Genomic DNA, 26,692 nt, shown 5'->3' with positions numbered 1-26,692 from the left:
AACACCACCATTTAGATGTTCACTGCACATGTTACATTCCTGTGTCCTTAATCTTATAATGGAGAAAATTATAAATGTTTTCTTCCTAGAAAGAAGGGCTTCTCTCATCTTTGACGTACCAACCATCAAAAACATAACTTTGCATGCACACTAGAAATGAAGTATAGCATGGAGTAATTTGAGAATTCAGTTACATTCATTTTGGTTTTCAAATAATCACAAATCATGTCAATATCAACAAACATACATAGCTAGTAACTGTACATGGCTGAACATCACCTCTTCATCTTGTGATCCATACTAACATATCAATTTTCTGTCTATTTTAACTATGAATCACTATCTACAATATTTCTCCCTAAGAGGAACGTCAGAAAACAGGGTTTATGAAATACTTTCTAGTATGCATTTCCTGATATTTATTTAGGTTTGATTTTTTGTAAATACTTATTTATATTTTCTTTACGTCATTCCGTGTCATTCTTATATAAACAGTCTTGGGTTTCCTGAACTGTATGTTCAGGACAAACCTCTTCCATGTCTGACTTCATTACTAGGGTTTCCCTCCAGGACATGCTCTCTGATGTCCAGTGAGATGAGAGCTCTGATTAAAGCCTTTGCAGGTTTATTTGCATTTATGAGAATTCCTTCAGTATGAATTATCTGATGGTAAGTAAAACCAATGTGCTGGGTTAAAGTCTATGTCACAGTCCTTACATTTATAAGGCTCCTCTTCAGTATAAATTCGCTCATGTTAAATAAGAGTTGCATAGTGACTGAAAACTTTACCACCTTCTTTACAAGTTTTCCCTCCAGTGTGAATTCTCTGATGGCGAGTAAGACCAGCGTGGCGCCTAAAGTCTTTGCCACAATCCTTACATTTATAAGGCTTCTCTCCAGTATGAATTCGCTGGTGTTGAGTGAGAGTAGAGCGTTGACTGAAAGCTTTTCCACATTTTTGACATTTATAAGGTTTCTCTCCAGTGTGAATTCTTTGATGGCGAGTAAGACCTGAGTGCCAGCTAAAGCCTTTGCCACAATCCTTACATTTATAAGGCTTCTCTCCAGTATGAATTCTCTGATGGGACATAAGGCCTGAGGCCTGGCTAAAGTCTTTGCCACAATCCTTACATTTATAAGGCTTCTCTCCAGTATGAATTTGCTGGTGTTTATTACGAGTTGCATATTGACTGAAAGCTTTTCCACATTCTTGACATTTATATGGTTTCTCTCCAGTGTGAATTCTCTGATGGCAAGTAAGACCTTTGCGTTGAATAAAGCCTTTGCCACAATCCTTACATTTATATGGCTTCTCTCCAGTATGAATTTGCTGGTGTTTAATAAGAGTTGCGTATTGACTGAAAGCTTTTCCACATTCTTGACATTTATAAGGTTTCTCTCGAGTGTGAATTCTCTGATGGCAAGTAAGACCTTTGCTTTGAATAAAACCTTTGCCACAATCTTTACATTTATAAGGCTTCTCTCCAGTATGAATTCGCTGGTGTTTATTACGAGTTGCATATTGACTGAAAGCTTTTCCACATTCTTGACATTTATACGGTTTCTCTCCAGTGTGAATTCTCTGATGGCAAGTAAGACCTTTTCGTTGAATAAAGCCTTTGCCACAATCCTTACATTTATAAGGCTTCTCTCCAGTATGAATTCGCTGGTGTTTAATAAGAGTTGCATATTGACTGAACGCTTTTCAACATTCTTGACATTTATAAGGTTTCTCTCCAGCATGAATTACCTGATGTTTATGAAGACATGAGCACTGTTTAAAGGCTTTGCCACAATCCTTACATTTAGAAGACTTCTCCCGTGTATGGACTCTCTGATGGTAAGTAAGACTTGAGTGCTGGCTAAAGCCTTCACCACATTCCTTACATTTATAAGGCTTCTGGCCAATATGGATTCGCTGATGTTGACTAAGTTTTGAACTCTGATTAAATGATTTGTCACATTCTGTACATGTGAAAGTACTCCATCCTGTATGAATTTCCCTATGTTTACATAGGTTGAGTGCGTTAGTAAAGACTTTCTCACATTTCTTACACTTGTAGTTTTTCTGTGGATTCTGAATACTCTGCTGTTGAATAAGTTCTGAAGACAGATTAGACACATCATATTCACTACAATTGTAAGTCTTCTCTCCAGTATGTGTACTCTTATTTAGTGAAAGACCTGATGCTCGATAAAAGATATTCCTACCTGTATTACTTTTAGAATCCTTATCTGAAGATTGAGGTGCCTGATGTTTCCTAAGATCAGAGTCTTGTTCAATGTTATACCCACTGTCATTGTATGAACAGTTTCTTGCTCCATCATAAATACTCTGGAAACTATTGGGGTTGGAGCTCCTACTTAAGGCCTGACTCGTGTTATTACACATGAAAAGTTGTTTTATATTAACCCTATCATGATATGTATCAAACAGTGATGGCTGAATTAAGTCTCTTCCATTATTATCAACATTACACATTTTGGATTGGAGAGAACCTGTCTGTTGGTGGAAGAAAAATGACCCGTTGCTCACAGACCCCTCAAGTTGATTATATTGTGAGTTTTCCCCATCATTTGTAAACTTCTCCTTTTCAGACGTGGTTGAATGTATGTGTAATCGAAGTCTATGTTCACAGTGGTGTGAACGAACATTTGGAATAGACACTGGATGACTTTCCAGATTTTCCACATTTCCCCTCAGGGAACGTGTGTGTTTCAAAAACTGATGTGAGTCATTGCTTACAAAGATACACTGCGCAGCAGACGGTGATGACTGAAACGGGTGCTTTCCCCAATTTGACTCCCAGTGCTCATTTCTTCTGGCAGTCATGTCCACAGTATGTGAAGCGGTCTCAATTTCTTGATGTCCATATAAACATCCTCTCAGTCTGTCACATACCCTTGTATGTCCCCAGTCTTTGGTTAAATGGTCATTTCCGAGGGGAGCTCTTTCATACAGGTTTGCTTTTTGCATTAAATTTTCAAACCTTGGATTCTTTGACATCAAACCATGGGTGTTGTGAGAAAACAGACCTAAAAGATACCAAATAGAAGCTTTTTTATCTACTATTCTCAGTGAATATCCTTGAAGATTTAGAGAAAATGGGGACCCAAGGATCAAGATGCCAGAGGATTAGGCAGATTGGAGTTCATCTCTCTCCACAAATGCATCAGGAATACATCAGAATTGGAAGAATTCTCACAGAGCCCCCTCTGAACACTAGCAAAGAGCCGACACCACCTAAAAGGACAAGAAAGATTCCTGCTGAGCCAGGTAGGACCAAAAATAAAGAAGGAGAAGGAAGAGGAGAGCAACTGGGATGGGACCTGTAACCTTGGGGGGATCTGAAGAGAGAAGAGGTGTCCACATCCGGGGGAGCCCCTCATGGGGGAGCCCAGTTTGGACGGAAGGAGAGCCTCATTCTCTGTGGAAGAGAACATGGCAACCCGCGTGTGGCAGAGGGGAGTGAGAGCTGCAGATGGGGTGCTGACCCTGCCCTGCCCACCCAGCCTGAGAGGGTGTCCACCTCAAGGGTGTCCAACACTGCAGACGAGGGCTGGGTGCTGGAACGTGGGCTTTGGGGAGCAGACCCAGGCAGAGGACTGCGGTTGGCCATGAGGAGACATCCTGAGGGGACGGGAGGGAGGAAGGAGCTCTGCAAATGGGATGCTTGTGGAGGAAGCCTGCACCACCAAAGCGTAGAGCGCCATTGTTGAGTGACGCCCAAAGGGAAGAACCCCACCGCAGCCTCTCTCCCCCGTGCTGGCCCCTCATCCCTGGCAGTAGGGAGGACCGCCACCCGGGTGGGCTCTATTGAGGCCCAGCCATGGCCTCCCACATGCCCCTCCTCCCCCGTCAGCAGACCCCTGTGCCCTGGGGCAGCCTCTGGAGCAGACACCTGTGGGTGGGCCACATGCTCAGATGGAGCTGAAAGCACAGCTGAGCCCCAGGGTTGAGGAAGAAAAGCTGAGGTCTCTGCTCGCAGCTGCACTAACCGCGCTTTTACACAGGCAACCGGCTTTGTCAGCTCAGCCCCTGCAGAGCATCTGAAGGACAAGGGGGACGCCCCCAGTCACAGCAGGTGTGGCTTTAGCAACTGTAGACTTTGTGGGCTCGGACACGAGGGGACGGGGCCAGGCCGGGGTCTGAGCTGCCCCCACAGCACCACAGCACCTGGTACCTAGGCCCTGAGTTCAGGGGATCTATGCTGGTGACCCAGGGAGAACAACATCTGAGAGACCCCAGGGCCGTGTGCCGGCATACCCATGCGTGAGGTGGGGCCAAGATCAGTGCCAACCAGGGTCACACGAGACTCACCCAATGGGTGAAAGTGATGCACAGAGCACGTCCCAAGGGGAACATCCCCAGAGCAGCAATCCTCAGGGGCTTCTCTCCCGGGGTGTGCTCCAATCCCACCTGCCTCCACACAGATCAGGATCACAGCGAAGAAACAGATCTGGGGGCTCTGTTTCACCAACCAGGGCGCAGACCCACCACAGACAGGGCAGTGACAGCCACAGAGCGATGGGGAAGCACCCCTCAATATCCAGGGCAGGCTCGGTTACAGCAATCAAGTACCCATCAAGGGGATCAGGGCACAAACCTCAGGACCAAACTGAGCCCCTAAAGGGCAGGCACAGGAAACAAGAGGAACTAGGATCCTGCAGCCTTCAGGGCAGAGACCACACACAGAAAATGTAATAAAACCAGGGGACAAGGAGTGTGGAGCAGAGGAAGGGGCAAGATAATAAGCTACAAAACCACTAAATGAAGCGGAGACACGCAGTCTAATGATTACCTTTTGCCCTAAGTCGTCTTAAATGGAGACACCAAACATTTTCAGAAATACTAGGTGCCTTCCAATTCTTTAATCCACTTCTTACCACTTGTGTTTTATTGGAACACATTCTATTAGATGTTTGTATCTAAAAATCATAAATGATATTGACATACAACTAATTAGAAACTGATGGCCATAGGAAACTGATAACAAATGAGATAAATTAATAAAGTCTGGGGCAGCTGATAAGAAACAAGATAAAAAAGCCTTAAGCAATTAAATAAGAAGTGAGATTTTAAAAAATGTGTTGGGATCACAGAGAACTCTACTCAGTTCCCTGCGGAGACCCAAATGGAAGGAAATCTAACAAACAGTGGCTATTTATACGTGTACTTCATTCTCTTTGCTGTACAAGAGCACAACATTGTAAAACAATAAGGATTTAAATCCAATAAGGATGTAAAGGACTTAAAAGGACTTCTTTATATGATCTAAAATGTTAATAGTTTCAAACAACCATTACAAATACGGTGGAAAATGTTCTAAACTATTTTGCCAATTTATTTAAAAAATCTTTGAGTTAATTGAATACATTAAAGTATTTTACCATTGAGGAATTGTGGCAAATGCACTTCAGATATTTAAAATGAGTTCACATAACGAAAAGTGAAACATTGGTGTAACTCAGAATTGCATTCTCTCATTTTATGGAAGTTTTGCTTTACACACTGAAATGAGTTTAAAATTTATAAGGTCATATTTGTAACTTCCAGTCTTTTAGAAAATATAAATCAGAAAATAAATTCTGTCTCCAATATTCCTAGAGTATTGATAGTTTGTTTACAATTCCACTCACACATTTCTTTCTAGAGGTAGAAACAAACTTTAAAAAGAGCATCTTATATTTATTCATCAATGGCAGTTTTCATAGGACCCCCAAGAAATTAAAGCGCAGCCAACCCATGCAAGTTGTCACAAGCCAAGAAGAGAATTTGAATTCTCACTGTGGATGAGAAAAGTAATCATGGAGCTGAATTCATGAACGATTGAGAGGCAGAAGGAGCCAGGCAATGTCCGTCTATGACAGCAACAGAAATGAACCCAGAGTTCTCCAAAATCATTTCCACTGGAGCACGTCTTCCCAAGCCACAGGACAAAGGCTGACTTCCTCACTGCTCCTGGGACCTCTCACCTGAGTCATCAGTCCATCCATTCACACCTACCTGAGTATGTGGCTGTTGTGTCCGTTCTCCTTACATCCCAGGGAGTCTTCATTTGCTCCAGAAAGGTGACCAGGTCCGGCTTTGAGACCACAAGACCTGTTCATCAGAGAAAGGAATATTTGTTTTGCTAGAGATTCTTAAGTTTCCAACCCAATATGTATTTGGGTGAGAAGAGAACACTCGGGTGAATGTTAATACAACCTAGAGGATGATTTGCCCAAATACTTTATTTGCCAAATACATAAAAATTAGATCCTGAGATTCTGGTCAAGTACTACAAGGCGAAAGTAAGTAGTGTAAATGTGGTTTTAAGAGGAAGGTGTCACTATTTAATACCATGGAACTGATTCAATCAGCACCATGCTAGAGTGAAGGAGGCAGATTACATCACGAAAGAAAAAGGTTAGAATCATACTGAATCACCATGAAGGCTTTCTTTCTAAACTCACAAATACCCATTTCCTGCTAGAAAGCAGGGATCTGAAGGTGTTGGTGGAAGCAGAAAATTCCAGGAGACGTTCTAGAAATGCAGGAACCAAACCCAGTGGTGGAAAAGGGATTCTGGAAGGCACTTCTCCTCACCCAAGGAGGCCAGGTTCCCGTAGGTCTCTAACATCACATCCCTGTACAAGTCCCGCTGACCGAGGTCCAGGCATTCCCACTCCTCTTGAGTGAAGTCTATGGTCACATCTTGGAATGTCAGCCGCCCCTGAAATACAAAGTACAGATGCCATGTACTTTGGGGTCACAAAGAGTCAGACACAACTGTGATGGCAAAGAGTCAGACAGGACTGATGACTGAATGACTGAACTGACTGACTGACTGACTGTCATATGGCCAAGAGAAGACTTCCGAACCTGACCCTAAACGAAAGCAGTAATTTCAGAGAACTGATTTTGATTTAGTGTAGTTTCTGGTATCACACAGTAACATTTTCTACCACATTTTTAACCCCAAGAAAAGAGGATATGATTCACAAGAAACTATTCTGATGTGGAAGAGAAATTATAATGTAATCAGATCAACACTGGCATATTTATTTTTGAGTGTTGTACTCGTGTGACCCAGGAAAAATTATCTACCAAAAACCAGGAAACATGTTTAAAAAGCAGATTCTGATCCAAGAGTTCTGGAGTGGAGGAATTGTGCCACATTTTTACCAAGCTTATTTGAACTAGTAATATTGCAAATTCTGCTCCACAAATGACCATTCTGAACAGCAATGAAGGAGAATAGTAGGGAAGAATTCACACTTAAATCTGAACTTTAAGTCTTTTACAAATTTTACAGGTGTTATAGGATAGTAACCTTGCAGCAAGAATCATTTTAACTATTTAGTATATACTGTACATATTTCTGACAGTTTTTACAGAATCTTGAATGTGCAACAGAAATAATAGCTCCTCTGTCCATAGGATTCTCCAGGAAAGAATACTAGAGTAGGTACCTACCTATTCCCTTCTTCTGAAAATCTTAAAAAAGCAGATAAAAAAACAGTGATCAAATCATGTTAACAGGTTTGGGGACACAGACATATACTAAAATGGGACTATATACTTATTAATAGTGAATAGGGAAAAGTTGTCATTTCAATAAAATAAAGTTTTTTTTAACTTATTAAAAATGTACATAAATATAATGGGATGATATTATTTTTATTTCTTTAAATAAACTAGAATACAGACATACAGAATGATGTAACATAAAGTAAAGCTCTGGTTCTGAATTTTTTAATTTCCTGAAAATCTATATCATTTCCAAAGAGCTATAGTTCAAATTTTAACACAGTTGAACATAGATTAGCACTAATAAGATTCTTATACACATTTTGGAAAATACAAAAATGTGATGAGACTCTGTGATGTGAGTGTGGAGTGTACCTGGAAATGACCAGACCTGGGCTTGAGTGAGAAAAATCCCCCAAACCCAGCGTCTCTACTAAACACAGCCATCTTCCAAAGCAAAGAGAAACTTAGGAGCATATGGGATTTCCCCATTAACTGTGATAGTTTAGGCACATCCCTCACTTTTTTTTCCCCAAGACAGTTGTTAAAGACAAATGGGGGGGCACTCTTTTGCCCGCTTCTGATGCCTATGTCAGAAGCTTTCTCTATCTCCTTTATACTTTAGTAAAACTTTATTACACACACACACACACAAAAAGACAAATGGGAAATACATGAGCTGCGTCGCATGGGAATCTCACAGAAGTACTTAAACCAGTGACCATCAGAGTCGTGGGGTTAGAAGTAAATGGAAGAATGCATTACAACTGCATGGGTGTTTTGGCAATATTATGGAAACCATGATCTGAATCCATCATTAAAAAATGTTAGTTTGAAGCAAATTTCACTTCATATATACCTCTTGTGTCATGTAGCCTAATACCACATTTAATTAGTAAGTCTTTCTTATTGACACAGAGGAAGAGGATAGTCTCAACTACATTTTTTATTTTTGAATAAAATCTGGACCACTGAGTCCATTCTATTTCCAAGGGCATTGCCTTTTGCTCCTGTTCTAAAGACCTGAAGTTGCATCCAGATATAAACTCATCATGGCATTTCCCCTACTTCCCTAGGATCCCAACACAGAACAGCATTCCACTGGGAATCCCTTATACCAGTGCCTCCCCGTGTTGGTCTTTCACAAAGGGAATATGTTCAACATTGAAACTGACGGAACAATGTTAAGAACTCATCATGCTCTATAGAAAGCCAGGATACATACATTGGATAACAGGCTCTGGGACATAAGGAAGAAACAGTCTAAAGAGCCAGTCTTCTCTAATACAAGAAAAACTGGAAAAAGTAAGCAGTTGGCAACAAACACCCTAGGTAGAAAACTTAGAAGCAGAGAATTGAAGGTTTGCAGATGTTCAGACCAGGCGTTTCAGGAGGAAAAGCAGACACAGCCCCAAACCCGGGACAGGACATTTACCTGAGAAGCTGCCATTTCCTCCTCTTCTTCCTCCAGCTCTGTGTCTCCTCTGGGGATTTTTATCAAAAACTCACATCTGGGCGTTAAGTAGATAACTTTAAAGGCATCCACACAACTCTTGAATCTGTAACTGCTGCAATGATCCAGAAGAAATAGTTTTCTTGTTTCCCTTTGCCTTTTCAGAGCTCCTTTGTTACTTTCTCCTTCCTGGTCTGCAGCGGATAATCCAGACTAACCTGATATGCTAATCACATCCTGTGTTTGGTGTTTACCTTTCCTGCCTTCTCTATGCAGATCACCCCTGCGAGTTCTTCTCCTTTCTTTCTGCCTTACAGAGTGCAGGCCACAGTACAATTCCCAAGACATAACAGACAGAACTACCAGGTTACCTGACCCAGCCTGTGAGGGTTTTTGAAACAATGTAAGAGGGAGACCCAGGTCCAAGAGCCAAGAGCTGCAGCTCAGCACCTCTGTGACCTCAGGAAGGGAGCATTTAGGGTGGGAACTTATGCAAACAAAGAATGTCAGTCTGATTGATTGGGGAGGGGCTCCTTCTAGGATGGGTGTGGCTCTCCAAGACCTGGTATCTGTGCCCATGAACTATTTATTGCCAAATTCACACTGAAATGCAAGAAAGAAGAGGAAACCACTAATCCATTCAGTTCAGTTCAGTTCTGTCACTCAGCCATGTCCGACTCTTTGCCACCCCATTAAAACGCAACACGCCAGGCCTCCCAGTCCATCAACAACTCCCGGAGTCCACCCAAATCCATGTCCACTGAGTCGGTGATGCCATCCAACCATCTCATCCTCTGTCCTCCCCTTCTCCTCCTGCCCTCAATCTTTCCCAGCATAAGGGTCTTTTCCAATGAGTCAGCTTTTCACATCAGGTGGCCAGAGTATTGGAGTTTCAGCTTCAACATCAGTCCTTCCAATGAACACCCAGGACAGATATCCTTTACCATAGACTGGCTGGATATTCTTGAAGTCCAAGGGACTCTCAAGAGTCACCACAGTTCAAAAGCATCAATTAAAGGAATTCATAGGGCCTGGACTCCACCTCGGGCTTGTCAGGGCTGATCGTGCTCGGCCACCTCTCCAGTGGACTCTGAACTCTCTGCTTAGTGCCTGTGGGAACGACAATGGAAGGATAAGACTCCCTCCGGACAGGGGAACCTTGAAGATCATATCCAGGTTACTCATCACCTAATAGAAAACAGACACTAATCACCCCTGCCTCTGGACAGTATCTATCAGAATGTAAGCACAGGCTTATTGGTTATTAACTGGTTGGAATGTAACCGCAGGCTTATTGATTATTAACTGTTTGAACACATAACACATGAATGATGGGGTTATTGTGATTGTATTTACCCTTCAATTGTAAACATCAAGGGATTGGGGTGGTGGGTTTGGACACATACACATGGGATATAAAGATTTTCACAAATGCTGGTCAGGGCCCTTGGCTAAGAGGAGACTCTGCCGTGGGCCCGCCGGTGTAATAAACTGCGCTCCACTATCTGTATTGTCCTTCTGAGTGAGTTTGTTTCCCGGAGATCGAGGCTATAACATTTGGTGCATGGGCCGGGAAACTCCTCACTTTGAGGAAACTGGTCTCATTTGAGGCCACCCCGAGGCTTTGTAGCTTGAATCTCCTAGAAGGGGGAAGGCGCCTCGCCCCTCTGGAAGGATTCTGCTTCTCAACGCCCTGACCTTTCACGTTAGCAGGTAGTGGATGGCAGCAGGGGAAGTGAGCGCTCAGGTGAGGAGGAACCCACCTGGCAGGGTGGAAGAAGGGGTCTGATCACCCTCCTGGGAGGGACTAGAAGGAGCGGGGACCCACAGGAGCCTGGAATAGGCAGGCGGCGACTGCTTGCTACACAGGTCGGCGAGCGTGCTAGGGTTTAGAAAGGTAATTTGTGAAGGTCATTTAGGAGGTGTGTCCACACTGTCTCGGGGAAAGTTATTACCAAGTGATCGCCAGGGGATTTTTAGGATAGGAAACTGGTCCTTGTATGCTCATATTCTGCCCTCCCCCAGGAGGTGTCCTGTCTGCTGTGAAATTCTTGACCCCCTCGGAATTGTTAGGCAAGAAGGAGGGGGATACAGAAGTGAGTATGAATTGGCTTTTCCGGAGATGGCCTGGGACATGGGATATTTAACCCATCTGTGTTTTCATCCGCACCTGATCAAGCCCACCAAGGCAGATGGACTTTAAGGGAGAAACTGTCTTGGACCATGTGATGTTCTGGTTCGGCTGTGCTGCCCGGCGGGTTAAGACACGCCGATCCCCCTTCTCCCTCTGGGATCTGGCAGGTAAGGCTCTTCTCACACCAATTAGGAAGGAGGCAGAATGGCAATTTAAGTGTCACTGAGTGGAAATATCAGAAGTACATAGGGTACTGAGAACTTCGTAGACAGAACGAAAAGGAAAAGTAGAAGAAGGTCCGAGAAGGTAAGCAAGATGGAGGGAAGTGAATCTAAGGCAACTGTATTGGAGTGCATGATTAAAAATTTAAAGGGATTAGGAGGAGACTATGGGGTGAAGATGAAGCCTAACCACCTCCACATACTCTGTGGTCGAATGGCCCTCTCTGGGAGTAGGATGGTCACCAGAGAACACAATGAACTCAAAAATAGTGGAAGCAATCTATACAGTAGTGACAGGAGAGCCAGGACACCTGGATCAATCTCCATCTATTGGATCAATCTCCATGGCTAGGGTTAGCTTGAGACCCTCCTACTTGAGCAAGGTTCTGTATCCAGAAGGGAAAGGGAAAATGATTAATGGCACAAGAATTGACTGATGATAAAAAAGGAAATTCTACAGGATTTGGAAGGGGATGACCTGCCCCCTCCCCCATGCTGGATAGTGACGCGCCTGCTTCACCAGGACCGGAGGCCGCCTTAATGCCCGATCCAGGGCCGGTGAAGTTCCTGCAGCAGCCGCTGCTCTGCCGCCAGCTCTCCCGGAGGTCCTAGAGCCGCCGTTTTGGCAAGCTCCGATCCCAGTGACAGAAGCCTCTGGCCAACACTTCCAGGATCCCGCTCCAACCGAACCGCCCAAGCTATACCCGCCTCTCCCGGTGAGGACTGACTAGAAGGGGAGGGAGACGTTGGAATTAAGCAGAGACCGCGCTCTGCCAGAGAGCTGGAGGGAACCAAAGAGAACAGACAAGAGACTTACAGTGCTAGCTGCTGGTCTGGGAAAGTCTTATCTCGGGCCCTCCAGAAAACCTCATCTGCCCCAGGGACAGGACAGTCCTTCAGCCATCCCAAGGGAGGCCCCGGTCCCCATTACAGCCAAACCAGTGTGCCCGGTGCAAGCTTTTGGCCACTGGAAGAATGAATGTCCTAAGGCAAGGAAGGAAGAGGAAGTTCCTGTAGTTGTGGGGCAAACTGACTTGGAAATTAACTAGGGCTGCCAGGGCTTAGAGATATCAGGCCCCTCAGAGCCCATGGTAACCTTAAAAGTGGGGGACCAAAACACTGACTTCATAGTGGATACAGGAGCAGAACTGTCGGTAGTAACAAAACCTGTGGCACCTCTGTCCAAAAAGACTACCGCTGTAACTGGGGTATCGGGAGAAGAGATGATTAAATCGTTTTGCCAGCCCAGAAAATGTCACATGGCGGGGGGCACCAAGTGATTCATGAATTCCTCTACATTCCTGAGTGCCCAGTACCCCTGTTGGGAAGAGACTTGCTCTCCAAACTAGGAGCACAAGTGACTTTCTCCCCTGAGGAGAGGCCCACCTTCTGGATGGGCTCTATGACTTATTTGCCCTCTCTCTCAATACCACCCCAAGATGAGTGGAGGTTGCATGAGCCTCCGAAGGAAGAACCGGCTAGGCCGGAAGAGCATGAGAGAGAGTTAACTCAATTATTCCCTGAGGTCTGGGCGGAAGACAACCCCCCCTCCCCCCAGACTGGCTAAACATCACGCCCCAGTGATAATAGAAGTCAAACCAGGCACCATCCCAGTTAGAAAGTGCCAGTAGCCGCTATGGATAGAGGCCTGAGCTGGCATACTGCCCCACATCAATAGATTGAAACAAGCAGGCTTTCTAGTAGAGTGCCAGTCGGCTTGGAATATGCCAATCCTGACAGTCCAAAGGGAAGGAGGACAGGACCATAGGCCTGTACAAGATCTCAGCCTAGTCAACCAGGCTACTGTGACTTTACACCTCACTGTTCCAAACCCCTATACCTTACTTAGCCTCCTCCCACCGAGGACTAAAGTTTACACTTGCCTGGATCTCAAGGATGCCTTCTTCTGCATACGCCTCAACCAGCGTCACAGCCCATCTTTGCCTTTGAATGGGAAGATCCAGTCGGGAGCACCAAACAACAGCTCATCTGGACTCCCCCACAAGGGTTTAAAAACTTCCCAGCCATCCTTAGGGAAGCCTTGGCTTCTGACCTGGACTCATTCCATCCGGAAGAGGATGGATGTCGGCTCCTACAATATGGGGATGACCTGCTGCTGGCTGCCTGAGACCAAGGAAAAATGCTGGAAAAGGGCAAATGCACTGCTCCAGCTATTGATGGAAGCAGGTTACCGGGTGTCAAAGAAGAAGGCACAGATCTACAAAGAGGAGGTAAGGTATCTGGGGTTTGTTTTAAAGAAGGGCTCAAGGTTCCAGACCCTAATTGGGTCCTATATACTGATGGCACTAGCCTGATAAAACAAGGACAATGGCTGTCAGGTTAGCCAAAGCGGAAGGGACCATCAACACTGAAAAGAGATGGTGGGAATTGCCAAGTGGCAAATTATTAGTACTGGAGGAGCTGGCACACACTCTGGTAAGCCAGACACACCAAGCGACCCACCTAGGCCATGCTGCCTGCTCACAGGTGAATGCTGCCTCTCGGGGATGCAGACAAAATCCTCCGGTACTCAGCTGAAAGGCACGCTGCCCCTTGACCACCTGGGAGTGGACTTCACTGAAATGAAACCTCACTGATACTACCATTATCTGCTGGTCATGGTATGTACGTTCCCAAGATGGGTAAAAGCTTTTCCTACCTGGACTGAAAGAACATCAGAAGCAGCCCGGTGCCTGCTTAGGGAAATAGTTCCCAGATTTGGATTTCCTACCAGCATTGGATCAGGCAATGGCCCGGCTTTTGTAACTGAGTTAGTACAACAAATAAGCAAAACTTTAAACATCAAGTGGAAACTGCACACTGCATATAGGCCCAGAGTTCTGAGATGGTAGAATGAGTCAACCGGACACTTAGAGACTCTCCAGGTGGATCATAGAGACTGACTGCTCCTGGGTGGACTTGCTTCCGAGGGCTCTGCTCAGACTAAGGATGACCCCACAGTCCCAAGGCTATTCTCCATACGAAATTGCATATGGGAGGTCTCCTCCCATAATAAAACAGGTGTCAACAAATTTGCCTCAGGTAAGGGGTGATAGGATTTCACAGCAGATGGAACTGGGTAAGGTAATAAATCGGGTAACTAAGTTTGTACAAGAAAGGGTGCTGTTCCCCCTTGGGGAACAGATTCATGAGATTACACTTGGTGACCAAGTATGGGTCAAAGATTGGAAACATGATTTGCTAGCCCGTTGGTGAAAGGGCCCTTATGTTATTCTAACTACCCCTACTGCAGTTAAAGTTGCAGGTATTGTCCCTTGATCCATCATACGAGGGTGAAGAGAGCATACCAGGCAGACTCAGAAAACGCTGAGTGGACTGCACAGAGGGACCACATTGATCCTCAAGAGACTAAGACCATCCTTAAGAAGAAGGAAAAGAAGATCCCAGACAAGCCCCTTCAGGATGAAGCCGCACAATCAACTCCTGCTGCTTGGCTTCATCAACGTGATTTTGAATTTAACTTCTGTCTCATCTCAGGACAATGTCATCACCTCATGGGCACGTTCCTACGTGGGCTTCCACAACACCTACAACTTCTGGGTATGTAGGACTATGCCTCTGTCTGTGAAGGATGGACTTCCTTGGTGGGTGTCACCACTCTGCCAAGCAGATTTTAAACCACTCTGCTCTTTTCTGGGATGACAAAGAGACTTTCCTCTCTCTTGTCAATCATAACCTCTCCTTGCTCTCTTGGTGTAAGACCTACAGTCAATAAACTTGGGTCATGGGGTTACATTTGATATAAATGCCAGTGTAACAAAAGCCTAACCTACAACAAGCCCCAGTAAATCGACCTTATTTACATGCTAGGTGGACAAGATCTGTGTTTCAATGGTATGAGTATATTGCTGCCTTTTTCGTGCCCTCTGTAGGGACAACAAATATATTATGATTAAAGTAGAGGCCTTGACTAATTTCACAAACAGGCCCTCCTAGATAGAACAGAAGCCATCCAAGCCTTAAATGAAGAGCAAATCTAAATGAGAAAAGCAGTAATTCATAATAAAATGGCTTTGGACATACTCACAGCAGCTCAGGGAGGGACCTGTGCTATAATTAAGGTTGAATGTTGTGTACACATTCCTGACTTATCTGACAATGTATCAACTACTTTAGATGACATGAAAAACCAGGTAAAAGCAATGTCAAATGAGAACATTCCTTTCTGGACTTCGGTCCTATCTTGGGTGAAGAGCGATTGGTGGAAAACTGTATATACCACCATTAAAGTTGCCTTGATAATTCTGATTCGTGGACCCTGAATTTTACAATGTATTATGAACTTTGTAACCCGAAGGTTGATGTCATTCTCCCTAATTGGCAGTTGGAGAGCCAGGGTGCAATATATCCCTATGAAGAATGCTCATAATATGAGTTAAGAGCACCAAGAGGGGGGAATGAAGAAGGAATTCATAGGGCCTGGACTCCATCTCAGGCCTGTCTGTGCTGATCATGCTCGGCCACCTCTCCAGTGGGCTCTGAACTCTCTGCTTAGTGCCTGTGGGAACAACAATGGAAGGATAAGACCCGCTCTGGAGAGGGGAACCTTGAAGATCATATCCAGGTTACTGATCACCTAAGAGAAAACAGACACTAATCACCCCTGCCTCCAGAGTATCTATCAGAATGTAAGCACAGGCTTATATTGGTTATTAACTGGTTGGAATGTAACCGCGGGCTTATTGATTATTAACTGTTTGAATACATAACACATGAATGATGGGGTTATTGTGATTGTATTTACCCTTCCTTTGTAAGCATCAAGGGATTGGGGAGGTGGGTTTGGACTAAGAGGAGACTCTGCCTTGGGCCCGCTAGTGTAATAAACTGCAATCTACTATCTGTATTGTCCTTCTGAGTGAGTTTGTTTCCTGGAAAGCATGGCTATAACAAATTCTTCGGTGCTCAGCTTTCTTTATAGTCCAACTCTCACATCCATACATGACCACTGGAAAAACCATAGCCTTGACCAGATGGACCTTTGTTGGCAAAGTAATGTCTCTGCTTTTTAATATGCTGTCTAGGTTGGTCATAACTTTTCTTCCAAGGAGTAAGCATCTTTTAATTTCATGGCTGCAATCACCATGTGCAGTGATTTTGGAGCCCAGAAAAATAAAGTCAGCCACTGTTTCCACCATTTCCCCATCTATGTGGCATGATGTGATGGGACTGGATGCAATGATCTGAGTTTTCTGATTGTTGAGCTTTAAGCCAACTTTTTCACTCTCCTCTTTCATTTTCATCAAGACCATTCAAGTATTACCTAAATCAAATCCCTTATGACTATACAGTGGAAGTGAGAAATAGATTTAAGGGACTAGACCTGATAGACAGATTGCCTGATGAACTATGGACAGAGGTTTGTGACATTGCACAGGAGACAGGAGTCAAGACCATCCCCAAGAAAAAGAAATGCAAAAAAGCACAATGGCTGTCTGAGGAGGCCTTACAAATAGCTGTGAAAAGAAAATAAGCAAAAAGCAAAGGAGAAAAGGAAAGATAGACCTATTTGAATGCAGAGTTCCAAGCAATAGCAAGGAGAGATAAGAAAGCCTTTCTCAGTAATCAATGCAAAGAAACTGAGGAAAACAATAGAATGGAAAAGACTAGAGATCTCTTGAAGAAAATTAGAGATACCAGGGGAACATTTCAAGCAAAGATGGGCTCAATAAAGGACAGAAATGGTATGGACCTAACAGAAGCAGAAGATATGAAGAAGAGGTGGCAAGAATACACAGGAGAACTGTACAAAAGAGATCCTCATGACCCAGAAAATCACAGTGGTGTGATCACTCACCTAGAGGCAGACATCCTGCAATGGGAAGGGGCCCTTAGCAAGCATCACTACAAACAAAGCTAGTGGGGGTGAGGGAATTCCACTTGAGCTATTTCAAATTCTAAAAGATGATGCTATGAAAGTGCTGCACTCAATAAGGCCCCAAATTTGGAAAACTCAGCAGGGGTGTTTTCATTCCAATTCCAAAGAGAGGCAATGCCAAAGAATGATCAAACTACTGCACAATTGCACTCATCTCACACGCTAGTAAACTGATCCTTAAAATTCTCCAAGCTAGGCTTCAGCAATACGTGAACCATGAACTTCCACATGTTCAAGATGGCTTTAGAAAAGGCAAAGGAATCAGCAATCAAATTGCCAACACCTGCTGAATCATCAAAAAAGCAAGAGAGTTCCAGAAAAACATCTATTTCTGCTTTCTTGACTGTACCAAAGACTTTGACTCTGTGGATCACAATAAACTGTGGAAAATTCTGAAAGAGATGGGAATACCAGACCACCTGACCTGCCTCTTGAGAAACCTGTATGTAGGTCAGGAAGCAACAGTTAAAATTGGACATGGAAGAACAGACTGGTTCCAAATAGGAAAAGGAGTACATCAAGGGTGTATATTGTCACTGGGTTTATTCAACTTATATGCAGTGTACATCATGAGAAATGCTGGGTGGGAGGAAGCACAAGCTGCCAGGAGAAATATCAATAACCTCAGGTATGCAGATGACACCACCCTTATGGCAGAAAGTGAAGAAGAACTAAAGAGCCTGTTGATGAAAGTGAAAGAGGAGAGTGAAAAAGTTGGCTTAAAGCTCAACATTCTGAAAACCAAGATCATGGCCTCCGGTCCCATCACTTCATGGCAAATAGATGGGGAAACAGTGGAAACAGTGGCTGACTTGATTTATCTGGTCTCCCAAATCACTGCAGATGGTGATTGCAGCCATGAAACAAAAAGACGCTTACTCCTTTGAAGGAAAGTTATGACCAACCTAGATAGCATATTAAAAAGCAGAATTACTTTGTCAACAAAGGTCTGTCTCGTCAAGGCTATGGTTTCTTCAGTGGTCATGTATGGATGTGAGAGTTGGCCTATAAAGAAAGCTGAGAACAGAAGAATTGCTGCTTTTGAACTGTGGTGTTGGAGAAGACTCTTGAGAGTCCGTTGGACTGCAAGGAGATCCAAGCAGTCCATCCTAACGGAGATCAGTCCTGGGTGTTCATTGGTAGGACTGATGTTGAAGCTGAAACTGAAATACTTTGGCCACCTGATGCGAAGAGCTGACTCATTGGAAAAGACCCTGAGGCTGGGAAAGATTGAAAGTGGGAAGAGAAGGGGACGACAGAGGATGAGATGGTTGGATGGCATCACCGACTCAATGGACATGCATTTGGGTGGACTCCGGGAGTTGTTGATGGACTGGGAAGCCTGGCGTGTTGTGGTTTATGGGGTCACAAAGAGTCAGACACGACTGAGAGACTGAACCGACCTGAACTGAAGTGATGGTGAGTGACTGCTTGGTGGGAATCACCTGGGGCCTTGGGTTGCTGGAAGGATTTGCTCTCAGAATTCTTCCCAAAGATACCCTGCCTGCTGCATGCTAAGTTGTCCAGTAGTGTCCAGCTCTTTGGGAATCCATGGAGTGTGGCCCTCCCTGGCTTCTCTGCCCATGGGGAGTCTCCAGGAAAGAATACTGGAGTGGGTTGCCATGCCCTTCTCCAGCGGATATTCCTAACCCAGGGATAAACCTGCATCTCTGACATCTCCCCATTGGCAGGTGGGTTCTTTACCACTAGCGCCACCTGGAGGCCCCATGATACCTTGAGTACTTAGTTTTTTTCACTCCCCTCTGCAGCCTGGGGGACACAGCTTTTCATATAATGATTTGCATTGTGACCACCTGCCTGCAGGTGAGGGACCTCCAGCTTCAGAGACCAGAAGCCTGAAGGTATTTCCATCACAACTTTCTTTGAAAATAAACTAGGGGCAGCAGTGAACACTGGATTAAAAATGTGTGTGCCTAGACGCTTAGTCATGTCTGACTCTTTGTGACCCCTTGTACTGGAGTGCACAAGGCCTCTCTGTCCATGCGAATTCCCAGGCAAGAATACTGAAGTGGGGTGCCATTTCCTCCTCCAGGGGATCTTCCCGACCCAGGGATCAAGCCCAGGTCTTTGGGCCTCCTGCACTGACCAGCGGGTTCTTTAGTAGTAGTGCCACCTGGGAAGCCCAAAAGTGTGTATGGGAATGGAGAAATGTCTGCGAAAATGATGCCCTAATTGCATATCTGATGACCAACAAAGGAAATAATGACCTGTGTTAAGTAATAAGTGACACAAGTCTCGGCTGAGAAAAAAAGACATGCAAGCTCAAAGTTGAGAATAAGGCTGTATTTGGTAGGAATGCTCGGTCTTGACCCCAGGAGACAGCATGGTAAGTGATTTTGAGACAGCTGACTCTGAGGAGGCAGGGCAGGAGAGAGACTATACAAGTTTGCAGCAAGGGGCAGGTAATCTGATTATTAAAGGTTACAATAATTAAAAAAAGATCCCTCACATGAAGAGATCTAGTGATCTTCTCTGTATGGTAAGAAGCAAGTGTCCAGGCTTATTGAAATAATTTCTTTCATATGCATCTAGATATCCGGAAGTAATCCTGCTTCCTCGATGTTCACATCCTAATTCCTTGTATACTATAAGAGATGGGAGATGAGGCAGCTGGACTCCTCTCACATCGCCCCTCGCCCTCCACCCCACCCCCACCAGCAGTTGGGGAGTAGGAAATAGCCCATGGCTTCTGAAGAGCTGGCTTTGTTTCACCTGGGCCCAGAGACTTGCATTTACAAAAGGCTTTTTAGTAGTAGGGCTCTCCTAGTGGCTCGCCTGGTAAAGAATCAGCCTGCAATGCAGAGGACTGGGGTTCAATTCCTGGGTCAGGAAGATCCCTTGGAGAAGGGAATGACACCCTGCTCCAGTATTCTTGCCTGGAGAATCCCATGGACAGAGGAGCCTAGTGGGCTACAGTCCATGGGGTTGCAAAGAGTGGGGCAGGACTGTGCAACCAACCTTCACTTTCTTTAGTGGTGGAGCCAAGATTTCCTTGTCAAACATTAACAATCTCAGATACGCAGATAATACCACTTTAATGGCAGAAAGCAAAGAGGAAGTAAAGAAGCTCTTGATAGGGGTGCAAGAAGAAAGTGAAAAAGTTGTCTTAAAACTCAACATTCAGAAAAACTAAGATTGTGGCCTCCAGTCCCATCGCATCATGGCAAATAGATGGGGGAAAAGTGGAAACAGTGACAGTATTACTTTCGTCTGGCTCCAGAATCACTCTGGATGGTTATTGTAGCCATGACATGGAAAGACACTTGCTCCCGTTTTCTTTTTGTGGATTCAGAAGAGTCTGCTGTTGAATAAGTTCTGAAGACTGATTAGAATCTTTACCATATTCACCACAATTCTAAGTCTTCTCTCCAATAGGAGTATCTTTATAGAAAGACCTGATATTCGACAAATGGAACACCATAGTTACTCAGAAATGTGCACAGTTTTATTAGGACTCTCAAGAAATGAAACAGCAACCAGATTCATGCAGGTTGTCACAAGCCAAGAAGAGCATTTTAGTTCTCACTGTGAAAGAGAAAGGTAATCACCAGACAAGATTTCATCATGGTTTAACAGGAAGAAGGCAGCAGGTGATAGCCGTCTATGACAGAAACAGAAATGAATCCAGACTTCTCCAAAATCGTTTCCAATGAAGCAGATCTTCCGAAAACACAGGATGAAGAATGACTTCTTCGCTGATGCTTGGACCTCTCACCTGAGCCATCGGCTCCATCCATTGACACACACCTGGGTACATGGCCATGTCTCCATTCTCCTTATACTCCTGGGATCCTTCATTTGCTCCAGAAAAGTGACCAGGTCCACCTTAGAGACCACAAGACCTGTTCATCAGAGAATGGAATATTTGTTTTGCTAGGGATTTATCACTTTCCAATCTAATATGTATCCAGGTCAGAAGAGAACGCATGGTAGAATGTTAAGACAGCCTAGAAAAAGATTTCCCCAAATACTTTATTGAAAGCACCTATACAACACTAACTAATACATAAAAATCAGATCCTGACATTCTGGTCACATACTACAAGGCAAAAGTAAGTAGTGGAAATTTGATTTGAAGAGGGGGTGACACCATTTTATATCACAGAACTTATAGAATTAGCACTAACCTAGAAGTGGCAGTTTACATAAAGGAAGAAAAATATTTAAATCATCATGAAGTCTTCTTTTTAAATTCACAACTTCCCATTTTCCCATACAAAGCAGGGATCTGAAACGGTGTTAAAAGAAGCAGAAGACTCCAAGAGACATTCTAGAAATGCAGGAACCAAAACCCTGAGAGCAGATAAGAGATTCTGGAAGGAAGCTATCCTCAACCAAAGTGGCCAGGTTCCTATAGTTCTCTAACATCATGTCCCCGTACACTTCCCATTGACTGAGGTCCAGGCAACCCACTCCTCTTGAGTGAAATCTATGGTCACATCCTGGAACACCAGCTGTCCTGGAAATACAGAGTACAGATGACATGTGTCCGTGAGAAGACTTCCTAACGTGCCCCAAGATGACAAAAGAAGCTCACAGAACTGGTTTCGATATAGGAGAGTGTTTGGTGTATACTTTTTACAGAGAAATATTTTCTACCGAGTTCCTAACCCAAGAAATGATGAGATGTGACCCACAAACCATTTCAGAAACTATTCTGAACTGGAAGAGAAATGATAAAATAATCAGAAAAACATTGGCTCTTTTTTTTTTTTTTGGACACACCACCTGTCTTGTGGGATCTTAGTTCCCTGACCAGGGAATGAACCTGGGACCCCGCCATGAAAGCACCGAGTCCTAACCACTAGGCAACCTAGGAATTCCCGGCATATTTATTTTTGAGTGTTGTATTTGTATGACACAGGATGAATTGTCTATCAAGGAAACAGGTAATATTTTTTAAAAGCACACTCTGATCCAAGAGTTCTTGAGTGGGACAAATGTGCCGTTTATTTTAACAAGCTTATTTTTTTCTTAGTATTTTTAGCAAGCTTCTTTTAACTAGTAATGTTGAAAATTCTGCTCCATGAATGACCATTTTGAACAGTAATGAAGTACGATAAGTACTTATAATAATAAGTAATGTACGCATTCATACTGACTTTTGAATTTCAAGTGTTTTACAAATTTTACAGTTCTAGTAAGATAGCATGCTCAGTAGCAACAATCATTTTAACTATGTACTATATACTATATATCTTTCTGATAGCTTTTATAGAGTCTTGGATGTGCAACGGAAACAATTTAAAATCAATACTGTTGTTGTTCCACCTTTCTGCAAATATATAGTGAACATTCCTTAAACAACTTAAGTTTCTTTCACTTCATGTACTCTAAATTTTAGCTAATAATACACAGACAAATACAAAGGGAGAACTCTGAAGAAAGTTCACAGAAGTTTTTCTAATTGTGAAGAATATAAATAACAAGAAAAAGAATTGATCAAATCATTTGAACATTTTCATGTATACATATACTAAAATGGAACTATTTATTCATTTCACTAAAAGGAAACAATCTAAGGACATGGAAAATATGTCAGAACAATTTTCAAAGGTTGGAATAAATAAAAATATTCATGAAATGATGATGTCTTTCATATATACCCTAGGTTTCTGCCGGAACACACAGATGCACACATAAAGACACTTAAGGGAAAAGCAATCTTCCATAAGTAACAGATCTTTTGGAAGAAACATTTTTAATCTACCTTTTTTAAAACTCATGCGTACTTTTGCATTTATGGTAAAAAAAAATTCTAAATTGTGCATGACTGCGTGCTAAGTCACATCAATCATGTCCAACTCTTTTTGACCCCATGGGCTGTAGCCATGCAGTGTTCTCTGTCCATGGGATTTCCCAGGCAAGAATACTGGAGAGGGTTGCCATCTCTTTCTCCAGGGGACCTTCGAAACCCAGGGATCACACTAAGGTCTCCTGCATCGGTAGGCGGATTCTTTACCACTGAGCCACCTGGGTTCACTGAAAACAATTCTTCCTCTTTAGTAACAGGAATTAAAAACACAATATGAGAAACAGTCTACAGTTTATTAGCAAATATACCATGACACCTATTTAGAACACATTTCCAGACCTATGTGAAGAAACTGTAAATCTTTACTGAAGCACATAAAGTCTGAAAATCACAAGCTTTACTTGGAAGATGTAGTGATAGAAAGACTTCAGTGACTGCAAATTCAAAACAATCAAACTCAAAGCAAACATGGATATTTCAAATATAAGTCTCAGCTGTATCTAGGGGAGCCAACATAATTTTGAATATAAAAAACAAAAACACCTAAATAAAGGGAACTGTCAAATTACAGATGAAGCTATCACTGTATAAACTAGTTGAAATTTCAAAAGAAATGAAGCAAAATAGCTTCCAAGGTAGTCAAAGAAGCCCACCTAAAGAGAGACTTAGACATTATTTTGAACAATAAAATAGAAGTCTTAAACACAACATAATATTTTGTAATCATGCAACAGGTGAGGTATTCCAAGGTAACATCAAAAATAACAGGGGAAAAAAAAAATCAAAGCCAGAAAGGAAACATTAAGGTTTCAACGTTGCGTAATAAAGAATTTAAGGACTTGCCTGATGCTCCAGTGGGTAGAAATCTGCCTGTCAGTGCAGGGGACACGGGTTCCATCCCTGGTCAGGGAAGATCCCACAAGCCTCGGAACAACCAAGCTAGTGTGCCACAACTGCTGAAGCCCACATCCTCCAAGCCTGCCAGGGATTAATACAACGACTGAACCCGGGCCTTAGAGCCAGAGCTCCACAACAAGATAGTGGCCCCTCCTAATCATAACAGAGAAAGCCCAAGACCATCAGCAAAATCCCAGTATAGCCAAAACTAAATAAATACTAAAAGTTAAAAAGAATTTCGCAGGCTTTGGTCCCCAGGGTCTGGAAGTTTTTAAACTACTCTTGGAATTTAAGTTTTCTCACTCTTGTAAATTCCTTAGTGTCTGAAGTGGCTTTATTACTCTCCGTAGGCCCTGATAATTTATGCTAACAAGATGACTTATGGTGGGCCCCTAGTTTAATAATGGGATGACTCAGGTTGTGAGGCTGGCATTTCACAAAGACCAACGAAGTGACTAGAGGTTTGGGGCTTTGAGCCAGGTGGGCTTATTAGTCCAAGCTCTAAGGAGGGGAGAATGCTGGAGATGTTATCGACCACGGCTACGTGGCTAAACCCCAATAAAAACTTGGGACTTAAAAGCTTGAGTGAGCTTCTTTGGCTGACAATAGTGTTTTCTGTCACACTGATGTGCCAGGTGGGCAATGGGTCCCTTGGGATGATGACTATGGTTAAGTCCAAACAAACCCATTCAGAAGTTAAGAAGCTTATCAAGTCCAAAGAAACAGCATTTCAGGAAAGAGAGACAAAAGAAACAAATATAGGCCTCTTACCTGGGAACGAGTCATTTCTGACTCCTTACTTTCCTCTTCCTCTGGGCTTCCTTCTAAGGTAAGATCAGTCTTGTGAAGTGACCCCAGAAAACAGGCCATTCAATGCTTAGAAAAACATAGCGAGCTCCCTGTAACACAGCCCCACACAGAGGGAGGATCTCAGCAGGTACAAATCACAATCCTCTACGGCCACGGACACAGCCAGCATTCTGGAACACAGAAGCAAACGAGGTGGTTTTCAGTTTCATTCTTTTGTTCTGAACTCGCGGCCCCTCCTGTGAAAACCACATAATCTATGCTGACCCTCCCCTTCACACTATAGGCGAGGCCCTGACCAACCTGCATACAGAATAGAGCCTCATCCAACTCATCATGGATCAGAGACGGAGGGGTTGAGCAATGCAGGACTTGAAGCAGCGGCGCCTACACGTTAGAAGGTAGAACTGCCAGAGAAGGATATGGATCCTAGAACGATACTACCAGAAATGTGATGTGGGCCCTAGGGATCTGGCAGTTAAGATAAAGGATTTCAGAACTTCTCTCAGAGCGATGCTGGGACACACCGGGGGCGGGAAGGTGGGGACAGTAGTTTTAACCTCCACCAGTTCAATCACTCAGTCGTGTCTGACACTTTGCGACCCATGGACCACAGCAGGTAAAGCTTCCCTGTCCATCACCAACTCCAGGAGCTAACTCAAATTCATGTCAATCCAGTCCGTGATACCATCCAACCATCTCTTCCTCTGTCGTTCCCTCCTCCTCCTGCCTTCAATCTTCCCCAGCATCAGGGGCTCTTCAAATGAGTCAGTTTTCTGCGTAAGGTGGCCAAAGTATTGAAGTTTCTGCTTCAGCATCAGTCCTTCCAATGAATATTGAGGACTGATTTCCTTTAGGATTGACTGGCTGTAACTCTTTGTAGTCCAGGGGAATCTCAAGAGACTTCTTTAACGTCCAAAGACACCCCGGAAACTCACGTGTGGAGGACAACAGGCTGTGGGACTACGAAATCCGGGTTTTAAACAAACAAACATAGCAAATTCACTGGAACTCCTCCAAAGCTAGTCTACATTCACTTCCGGGTCTTCAGGCTACTGCGCCCGCGCAGGCGGAGGAAGCAGTACAGACGGAGGTGACTGGGCTACGCCAGGGCCAAGGAGCCCTGAAATAAGGGCAGTGGGTGGGACGAGCCCTGAAGCGCAATTGTGTAGGGGCGGGACCAGAGGGGGCGGAGTCTTATCTCCCCTGGCCCGGCCCCTGTCCGTTTTGGGATCTGTTGATCCTTCTGTCGGGAGAAACATGCCTGAGAAATATCAATAACCTCAGATATGCAGATGACACCTCCCTTATGGCAGGAAGTGAAGATGAACTAAACTTGATGAACTCTTGATGAAAGTGAAAGAGGAGGGTGAAAAACTTGGCTTAAAGCTCAACATTCAGAAAACTAAGATACGGAGACAGTGGAAACAGTGTCAGAATTACTTTCTTGGGGCTCCAAAATCACTGCACATGGTGACTGTAGCTATGATATGAAAAGATGATTACTCCTTGAAGGAAAGTTATGAACAACCTAGATAGCATGGTAAAAAGCAGAGATATCACTTTGCCAAACAGAGGTCCGTCTGGTCAAGGCTATGGTTTTTCCAGTGGTCATGTATGGATGTGAGTTGACTGTGACGAGAGCTGAGCACCGAAAAATTAATGCTTTTAAACTATGGTGTTGGAGAAGACTCCTGAGAGTCCCTTGGACTGCTAGAACATCCAACCAGTCCATCCTAAAGGAGATTAGTCCTGGGTGTTCATTGGAAGGACTGATGTTGAAGCTGAAACTCCAATACCTTCCTTTCTCTGATGAACAGGTCTTGTGGCCTCTAAGCCTGACCTGGTCACCTTTCTGGAGCAATTGAACGATCCCAGGAGTATAACGATAATGGAGACAACAGACATATACCCAGGTCGGTAGGAATGAACTCAGATGAGAGATCCAAGGAGCAGAGGGGAAGTCATCCTTGTCTAACAGCTATAACACTG

General features: G+C 43.9%; 1 protein-coding gene across 1 annotated transcript; it reads right to left on the bottom strand.

Moving 5' to 3' along the window:
* Positions 1-649: 649 nt before the first annotated feature.
* On the bottom strand, positions 650-25,305 carry LOC122692859 (zinc finger protein OZF-like). Its single transcript, XM_043900672.1, is given in 5 exon segments — positions 650-1,989; positions 6,008-6,103; positions 6,590-6,716; positions 24,665-24,873; positions 25,004-25,305. Coding segments are annotated over 4 exon segments (1,662 nt in total). The 5' UTR covers positions 24,764-24,873; positions 25,004-25,305.
* Positions 25,306-26,692: the final 1,387 nt, after the last annotated feature.

Source organism: Cervus elaphus, chromosome 4 (genome assembly GCF_910594005.1).
Source record: "Cervus elaphus chromosome 4, mCerEla1.1, whole genome shotgun sequence".
Classification (NCBI taxonomy): domain Eukaryota; kingdom Metazoa; phylum Chordata; class Mammalia; order Artiodactyla; family Cervidae; genus Cervus; species Cervus elaphus.
This window is presented reverse-complemented; position numbering and strand designations above follow the sequence as displayed.